Here is a 10,076-nt window from a genome sequence, read left to right on the forward strand (position 1 = left end):
CCAGCTTTCTACCCACCTTATAGTGCATTCATCCAGCCCATACTTCCTTAACTTGCTGACAAGAATACTATGGGAGACCGTGTCAAAAGCTTTGCTAAAGTCAAGAAACAATACATCCACTGCTTTCCCTTCATCCACAGAACCAGTAATCTCATCATAAAAGGCGATTAGATTAGTCAGGCATGACCTTCCCTTGGTGAATCCATGCTGGCTGTTCCTGATCACTTTCCTCTCATGCAAGTGCTTCAGGATTGATTCTTTGAGGACCTGCTCCATGATTTTTCCAGGGACTGAGGTGAGGCTGACTGGCCTGTAGTTCCCAGGATCCTCCTTCTTCCCTTTTTTAAAGATTGGCACTACATTAGCCTTTTTCCAGTCATCCGGGACTTCCCCGGTTCGCCACGAGTTTTCAAAGATAATGGCCAGTGGCTCTGCAATCACAGCCGCCAATTCCTTCAGCACTCTCGGATGCAACTCGTCCGGCCCCATGGACTTGTGCACGTCCAGCTTTTCTAAATAGTCCCTAACCGCCTCTATCTCCACAGAGGGCTGGCCATCTCTTCCGCATTTTGTGATGCCCAGCGCAGCAGTCTGGGAGCTGACCTTGTTAGTGAAAACAGAGGCAAAAAAAGCATTGAGTACATTAGCTTTTTCCACATCCTCTGTCACTAGGTTGCCTCCCTAGGTTTGTCTTAAGTCAAACTTCGTAAAGTTAAGGACAGCCTGTATTTGTATTACGAAAGTACTTAGAGGAGGACCCAGTCAAGATTAGGACCCTGTTGCACTGGGTACTCTGCAAACATGTAATAAGGCATTCTCTTCCCGGAAGTACTTCCAGTCTAAATAGAAAAGACAGACAAAACAATAATAAAGTGGGCCAAGTTTCACCGTTATGGTGGTGTCAGTGAGTTATTCCACTAAAATAAATCTGGAGTAATCTGGATGTACACCAGTGTAACCAAAAGGAAAAGTGGGTGTTGTGTATATGTAAAATATATGGTAACATACCAAATGGATATCTGTTTCAGTTTCCTCAAAGACATTAATAGTAAAACTCTGTTTTTTCCATCGTTGTAAGTGAAACCACATCATTAGAAATATGTGGGTTTAGGGCAATATTGAAATTATGTCCTCTGGCCAATTGCATCAGCTTGTTATCACGTGATAACATTGGACTAACGGATCACATATGGTCTCAAAGTTTTATCTAAAGCCGTAGACTTAAAAAATGAATTTTCCATTTTGTGAGAATTTGCCTGACAGCTTTTTATTTCTTGAACCTCTTCCCATTGTCCGACTGAGAGTTGACTCCAGCCTGGAAATATATTTTAAATTAAAGCTGGGAAATCCAGAATTAAAGTGCACCACCACTTAAAATAAGTCATGGCAGTCTCAAAAATTTTGCCTGTAATCAGAGACTCATACTTCCCAGGAAACAAGAAATGTCTTAAACTTGAAAGTGGAAACTTCTACATGTCTCACTTTCTGATTCTGTGTATTTCTGGATCACCTTTGGGTGCTTTAGATGAGATGGTATTTCAAGGGAAACTTAAGTTTGAGATCTGACTGTGGAGGGTCAGACTGAAATGTAACCTCTTTATTTTCATGCAGCAAAATAGTAACTGTTGTTTTTTTTTCCCCCTTCCTTAGGACTTGGAGGAGCCATTGGCTATATGTTAGGAGGGCTGGACTGGATGCAGACCTTCTTCGGTGACCTTTTTAAATCTCAAGAACAAGTACTTTTCTTTTTTGCAGCCATTATTTTCTCTGTCTCTGTTGCTCTTCATCTTTTTAGCATTGAAGAAGAGCAGTATAACCCTCAACAAGACAGAACTGAAGATGAAGCAGATACACTTTCTAGTGTTAAGCTCAGTGGCAGCCTTCCACCTCTGAATCGACTGAATGTAATTAGCGAGGAAGATCCCTATGGGACCTCTGTGTACCCAGAGGAGGTTCAGTCAGAGCAGGACCTCAATATGGATTTCCTTGAGGTGGACATTGTAAGGAGTAAGAGCGATTCTGTTCTGCACATGCCAGATGCTACTCTGGAAATCGAATCAGAGCTGCTTTTTCTACATGACATTGAGCCCTCCATTTTTCAAGACCCGTCATACCCAAATACTCCCCTCAGCACCAGCCAGGAACTTCTGAAGTGCAAATTTAACCGCCTCTCTACTTTCCTCAGGGAAAATGAAAAAGAGGAGATGTTGCTTGATAATCACTTGAATGAAGCCAAAGTCCCAAATGACAATGGCTCCCTACCAAAAGATCTCCTCAATGGACATGCTAGGATTGGCATGAAGCAATCTAGTACTTCAAACTCCATGCGCAGACGAAGGCACATGTTCTATCGTCAGCCATCTTACACCTTCTCCTACTATGGCAAAATAGGTTCTCACCGCTATCGTTTCCGACGGGCCAATGCGATTGTCTTGATCAAGTCCTCCCGCAGCATGAATGACATCTACGACATGCAGAAGAGACAGCGGCAGAGGTACAGACACAGGAATCAGAGTGGCACAACGAATTCTAGTGGAGACACTGAGAGTGAAGAAGGGGAAACAGAAACCACTGTCCGACTTCTGTGGCTGTCTATGCTAAAAATGCCCAATGAGCTCCTGAGGCTTTGCCTTTGTCACCTCTTAACCTGGTTTTCCATCATTGCTGAAGCGGTGTTTTATACGGATTTCATGGGACAGGTCATCTTTAAAGGGGATCCCAAGGTGAGCAAATAGCCTGTGTTGCCAATACAGAACTGCTGGTAATTATTCTGTTTTGATTATACTCTGGTAAATCTTTGTTTCATGCAGGGTCCTTCTAATTCTACTGAACTGCATGCCTACAATGCCGGAGTTCAGATGGGCTGCAGGGGCTTGGTCATTTATGCTGCGACTGCTGCTGTTTGCTCAGGTAAGAGACTCTATGTAGACAAGCAATGAAATATTTCTCACTAATCATGTGAGGTGGGATGCTGCTGGGACAGTACGTTAAATATTTTTTTCTAAGTAAAAATATAATTTTGTCTAGACTCCAGAATGCACCTTCCAATCAATTCTTGCAAGGTTAAGGGAGGGGCATGAGAACTTGAAAATGCATTTTACATGTTATAATGTGAGTCTTAAGTCTGGCTCCTCAAGTGTCTGTATGGTAAAGTACCTCAAATACAGAAATATGAACAGCTCTTTTCTAATAGTTTGAAACCTAAAACCACTTCTGAGGACACTTGTGTCTTTTAGCCAGCCAGCCATCAGAAAACTAAAACTATGACTATCAAAAATATTAATCTTATGTAAAACATTTATAAAGACTGTTCTTTAAATATACCATTTTAAGACATGAATCTGTGTTAAGTCTCTGACAGATAAGCACCCTATAAACTTTAGAGCTACCATTTGCACTTGAAATATACTGTAATATAGAACTTTAGATATACTTTAATTCTGCCTTTTGCAGTCCACACATGTGAATTACAATTTAATATCCTTGGGACCATCTCATTATTCAGGCATGTCCAGCCAGATGTCTCATTCCAAAATACAAAAGGAAGTTTGGCTCTAGGCCTGAATTATTTAATTATCAAAAGTGTGTAATTTAGTAAATATCTCTGAGTTAGGAACTGAATCTATCCTGTGCTTAAAAAAGCTGGACACTTTTTTTTTCCTTTAACAGAAAATGTTAGTTAATACCATTGATCACATATAGTGGTATCATGGTCCATTGAATTGGAATCCTGCAACACCTGAATTCTAGTCTCAGTTCTGCCACAGGCTTGAATTGTGGCCTTGGGCAAGTCACTTAACCTGTGTCTGTTCCCCCTTCTTTGAAATGGGTATAACATGTTCCTACCTCCTAGGTAGGTGGTGAAGATTAATCAGTACATGTTCAGAGTGTTGTACAAAAAAAGTATGTAGCACTTAAATGTTATGTCAGACTGAAGGACTGAGTATTGTAAAACGTAATTCAGTAGCCTGATGATGTGTATTTGATTTTTGGTTTTTAATTCTCTGCAGCTTTACTACAAAAATACTTGGACAACTATGACCTTAGCATAAAGGTGATCTACATTCTGGGCACGCTGGGTTTTGCTATTGGAACTGCAGTGATGGCTATGTTCCCCAATGTGTACGTGGCTATGATAATGATCAGCACTATGGGAATAGTCTCTATGAGCATATCCTACTGTCCTTATGCGCTTTTAGGACAATACCATGATATTAAACAGGTATGTGAAATATTTAATCACAGCAGTTCCAAATAGATTTGCCACATCCACTTGCTTGGGATATATGCTTTGTTGGGGCATCCCCCAGTGAAAAGATTATGATAGCGAACAGTAATGACTGCTACTTAATCAGGCCACAGTTAACATAAATTCTGCTCAGTGGGAACATACTAGCTTGATGCCAAGTTGATAAGTGATGGTGTAAAAGGGGTTAAATGCATATGAAATGCACATGCAGACCTTTTAATTAAAAAGGAGTGGTCAAATAATGATTAAAAGGAAAAAGTGACACTATAAATGCAATCATTGCACTCATATTCATTACTATATCTTAAATCTTGGCGAAGCTTTTTGTTCAAAGGACCTGTCTCCTTAATTGGGAGAGTAGGCTGGCTACAGAGCTGTCCCATTTAAGCACCATCTGCTGTATTATAAACATGTTAGAGGCTCTGATAATAGTCTGGAGATACAACCACAGGTATCTTAAGTGCAAAGATTCTGCTGGAAATCAGTCAGGACAACAGAAGTGCAGTCAACTTCACTTTAATATTCTTAGCACTGCTGTGTTTGGGTTCCAACCTGTAAACATACTTCTTGGACACATCTGTTTTCATTTACGTTGTTTAAAATCGTCGAAGTTTCTACTGGTCAAGTCATTTTAAAAAATGACCTTTATAAAAACTTAATTTGGAGCCAACTGAGATGGCAAAGGCCCTTAAACCGGAGTGATCAGTGGCCTGTCTGGTGCAAAATGAGCAGGAATTATCACTCCAGAATAAGGGATTCCAGCTATCTGATGGACCTTAATAGGAGCTGTGTGGATAGTAGTATTTTTATTGCCTCCTTGTACCATTTAATCTTCAAGCAGAAGTGAAAGTGTTGCCTGTTTAACTATTCAGCGTTTTCCCCCCTCTCTGTCTCGGGTAGAGAGATGGTGTGTCCAGGAGAGGATGTGGTTCAGGAAGTCTGGGAAGATTGCTTATGCTTAGATGCCTGACTTCTAATGTACATTCCTTGTCTTTCAGTATATTCACCACAGCCCTGGAAACTCAAAGCGAGGATTTGGCATAGACTGTGCTATCCTGTCATGCCAGGTTTACATCTCCCAGATCCTGGTGGCCTCAGCACTTGGTGGAGTGGTGGATGTAGTAGGCACAGTCCAGGTTATTCCAGTGGTGGCATCAGTAGGATCCTTCCTGGGCTTTTTGACAGCTACATTCTTGGTGATTTATCCTGATGTTACGGAGGACCCAAAGGAAGAACAGAAAGGACTGAGCCCTCCAGAGACCACCGAAAGCAATGGTGTGGTTGCAGAGAAACCAACTGCTATAAAGCTCTCGCGTAAAGGGGCAGCCTCGTCAGAATTGGAAAGCGAGTCAATAGTTTGAACTGGTCATTGTTATTTATACACATTCCAAGCAGTTCAGGTGCATGAATGCAGGTGCATGAATGAGGACGTTCTTAAGGAAAAAATTCTGACTCTCTTCAGTAGTTACTTTTTGCTTAAACTGCAGCAAAAAATGGCTCTTTCCTGCAAAAACGTAGATGAAATTTTGTAGTCCTAGGATAGGTTTGAACAGATAGCTATTACGCTGATTGCTTTCTCTACAATTTAGAAATTGTCACTTCTGAACAGTTTTTAAATTAAGAACACACTTAGATTTCAAATATATAAATCTGCAGGTACATTGTTCGTTCTTGCATGTTTTTTAAAATGTCATGACAGAGTCACAGTGTATACAATTAGCAGTTTAGAAAAATGAAGGTTGCTTGCAATTTTTAGACTGTAATTGAAAACAAAAGCTATTTTGAACATAGGCTTCGCTAATTTTTTTGTCTGAACATTTCAGATCTTGCTAATGTAATAGGTGAATCAGATGTGTAGACGCCTTTCTCTTTTTTTTTTTTTCTGTAGACACAATATTTGGTTTGACAGCTACAATTTTTTAACATTTGTTTGGATTTCATCCTATTTTAGTGGGTGCAATTACTACCAAGTATTTTTCTTTGCAATTACTTACGTTTTAAAAAAGCAATTACTACAGTTTAAGAGAACTGCTGTCAATTCTTTTATTCGAACTGTTCAACAAATCTGTTCCCAAGTACTGCTGCTTGTCAGAAATTGATGGTATTGCGTGTATGGTTTAGCTGCTGATGGAAGTAACAGCAGCTGGGAAGGTGATCAGCACTTGCAGCAAGCATTTGCAGTGAGTGCAGAATTTAATGAGTGGCATTGGAACATGCTGTGACAATTTTAGCAGGGAGTTTTGTGTGTTGAACTTACTAGGGTTGATTTTTCTTTCGGCATTTAAAATTGATCATCTCATTTTGATGAAACTGCCATGGAGAAGGGAATTTCATTCAGTTGGCTTCATGGAATTGATGTGAGGATCCTCTTTAGAGAGGAAGGAGGTTGTTGATTGCACTTCTATGATCCTTCTATGATCTGGCTGGGAATCACAATAGTATAGTCAGTGTCAGTACAACAAGGTAAACCGAAGGCCTACCTCTGTAACTTTATGCCATAGTCTGGTTATATAAAAATCTGTGTCATAAAGAGCTTTGGTCCTTAAAATCCAATCCAGGAGCATGTAATGCTGTTCCTGTCCCTACACAGGAATTGTATACTGGAGCTCTTTTGAGCTTCTGTCCTGATTCCTTCAGTCTGACCTCTTTACCCTCCTGCATAATACTGGATTCAGGACATAGCTGCAGTGCAAAGAAACTTCCTGTGAAGAGCGATAGGAAAGATCACTATTTTTAACTTAAATGCTTAACTGAATTTTTAGCAATGCCCAAAACCATGGGTAGCTGTAACTCGGACGCAACAGCCTTTTAAAATGTCTTTATAAACAAAACCAACAAACTTCCGGTCCTTTCCTTATAAGAAGTGTTCCTAACTCTATTTACTCATTTCCAGGTGGAACAGAAGAGACCTCAGCAAGTTCACAGGTTTAGTCAAGCAAATCCAGACCACTGTTGTAATATTTCTGCTGCCTCAAACTCATTAAATAGTCGCAGTACTTTAGAATGTGCGACTGAATCATGCTGCAGTATAGTCACTCGAAAGCAAAGTTATATATATATATATATATTTCAAAATGAAAAGCCGTTTTAATTACTTGAATTGTAAGTGTATTTAAGAGACAATATATATTCTGGTGGAGTTGAGGCTAACTGGCCGTCTTGCCAATGTCATTGATAAATTACTGATGGCATCATATGTTTTCTTCTTAACTGAAGGATTTTAGGCAGTACTCATGTCTCCCTCTGACAGGCATGAATATACTGTTTTTACATTTGAGTGCTATGAAATTCTATCAAGTATACAGAATTGCACAGGACTCTTGTTTGAAGTGTGTTAAGGAAAAGAAATCTGGTTTTTTGTGTTTTTGTTTTTTTTTCTCTGTGAATATTTTTATTAGAACACTTCTGAATTTTGTGTTCAGATAGGAGAATAATACTACTGAAGCATTTAAGACCTTATTGAAGAAATCAGTTGCTAGAAATATTTCTCACTGAACTCTTAGAGTGAGTTTTATCATCTCTGTGTATATCGTCTAGTAGGCTTCACATATAACCGAAATGCAGTGCTGTTTCACCATAAAACTGGCATTCCTGTGAAATACAAACCTAATTATACAGTTTTAAAGTCTGGCATCAATATTTTATTTTAAAATACTCTAAGGATTCTGCTTCTTTGTTAAACGGACACACTCAGTAGTTCTTAGTAAGTGACACATAAAACAAGTTTTAAAGTTCCCATTGCGTGTGAGATTTGTCTATCAATTTAATCTTTCATACCAATCTGGTCCTTTTCCCTTTTGACAAATGTTTCACTGGATGTTGTTTAAATTAGCATTACCCAGCATAGCACTTTCTTGAGCCAAAATGTGCACTGGCATCATCAGCTGGTGACAATTTAGCTTTGGAAAGAGCAGTTGGCTGCCTCTTGCTACATAGCGAACAGAGGGATCATAAAACTTTGCTTTTTGGAATTGGGCACACTTACTTCAGCCCCCCCACACACACACACACGCACAGACCTCTAAAAGAGGGAGGTGAAAGTTTGGTTTTGGGGTGGAGCTCTGTTTCAGATCCAGAGGATTTCAATCAGGTCAGATGGAATTTTGTGCTGGCCAGCCTTTACCAAGCCTCTTTCCTAAGAATTGGAGACTAGAGTGTGCATAGTTTGGGCTGGGAAAGCATTGTTTAGATTATCACATTAAAATGTAAACTCGCTATGCTGCTTTGTAGCATGACGTTTTACTGCGCTGCAGCAAAGTAAAGATCCCAGGGAAACCATCATTCAGTGTAAACACGTTTGTGTCCCGCTGGCAATACTTCGTGTTTGGGTAGCCCTGCCTAGGCCTTTAAAGACTTGCAACCATAGTAGCTAGTTCCATTGCCTAGCCAGGTTATGGAGCCTGACGAAATTAAAGATGCTTTTCAGCTTTGAACGTGGACAGCTTGCTGCTTAGTGATGACTATCGGCGGTTTTTAATTCTAGAGCTCTTCGATTTTGAGAGATTCCCTTTGTAACCCAGGCTTTTCCGTGGGGTAGGTAGCGTATCCCTTATCTTCAGCTGCAAAGAGATTGTTACTTTAAGGTTGCATTAGTCAAACCCATCAAAGTGTAATCACCTTATTTCTTATTGTGGAATTGAAGGGAGGAAAAAGCTGAGGGAGTTGTTTAACTTCTTGGTGACTCTAAATAGTGTTTAGGTTTGCCACTGTTACTACTAAGTCCACTTCACGTTGTGTATGGTATCAAATAAGATACATACTGTAGCAGGTTTAAGTTTTGGTAAGGTTTAAGTTTTGTTTAATTCTTCCTGTATTTCTCTTTACCATATAATATGTTACATCCACTGATTAAAAATCTGTTTCTTGATAACACTTAACAGCTTTAGGTTCATGTTCTTAAAAGGTTAAATTAGTTAAAAGTATCTCTTTGCATGAGATATCCAGTTGGTAGGCATCAAGTCTAGCATTATGCTGCGTAAAGTCAGAGAGGCTTAAACATAACCATTTTTGGAAATTATAAAATTGAATTGGCTGCATTGATTTATCATAGTCTAATCGTATTTGAACCAAGCAGCTCAGTAAGGATTTCAAAAAATAGAAGCAATAATTTCTTAGGAATGTTTTCTTACAATTACTCAAATTATTTGCATGGAGATTTATTACCTAAATAACCTTTAAATAATTTTAAGCTGATTTATCTCTGATCCACTCTGTCAACAGTCAGTTCAGGACAACTGTTGGCAAGGAAAAACATATGTCTTTCACAACAAGGTGCAAAGAAGCATTTGGAGGAGAAACAACAAATCCAGTGCAAATTACAACTCTCTGAATCTTGTGTCCTTTTTCGGCCTGTCATAGATGGGCCTTTGTATAAAATATGGAGCATTCCCCACCTCAGAAGTCTGACCAGCAGGGACACTCTGAACGTAGACTCCTGCTCCTGGGAATCAGAATTTCCCCATCACTAGCCACAGGTTTATGAGAGACTTTCACTATGGAAATTCTGGCTGACAGATTCAGTTGTGAAACATGCCAAATGTTCCCGAGAAAGCTAATTTTTTTTTTTTTAAAGGGGCATGGATACTATAGCAGGGGAGTCTCACTCTCGTAGGAATTCCTCTTGTCCCAGAGCAGTTCAATAACTACATGTCAGAGGTGGCTGTATGGGGAAGTACATTGTTGAAGGCAAATAGTCTCGCTAGAATCCACATACCTACTCGTGGGTTTCAGTGATCTAGGACTTGCTCCAAAGCCCAGGGAAGTCAATGCAAGGACTTTCATTCACTCCAGTGGGCCTTGGATCAGGCCCTTAATACCCATTAACAGC

At 39.7% G+C, this 10,076-nt stretch overlaps 1 protein-coding gene across 1 annotated transcript in view; it reads left to right on the forward strand.

The window, feature by feature from the left end:
• Positions 1–6,044, forward strand: part of SLC45A4 (solute carrier family 45 member 4) — a 104,579-nt gene extending 98,535 nt beyond the window's left edge. Inside the window, exons 5-8 of the mRNA XM_084621017.1 lie at positions 1,651–2,723; positions 2,811–2,910; positions 4,011–4,222; positions 5,248–6,044. Of these exons, the coding sequence (XP_084477143.1) occupies positions 1,651–2,723; positions 2,811–2,910; positions 4,011–4,222; positions 5,248–5,610 (1,748 nt within the window). The 3' untranslated portion in view covers positions 5,611–6,044. The remainder of the gene's footprint in view (positions 1–1,650; positions 2,724–2,810; positions 2,911–4,010; positions 4,223–5,247) is intronic.
• Positions 6,045–10,076: the final 4,032 nt, after the last annotated feature.

The sequence above is a fragment of the Lepidochelys olivacea genome (assembly GCF_965140295.1).
Source record: "Lepidochelys olivacea isolate rLepOli2 genome assembly, chromosome: 2".
NCBI classification, from domain to species: domain Eukaryota; kingdom Metazoa; phylum Chordata; order Testudines; family Cheloniidae; genus Lepidochelys; species Lepidochelys olivacea.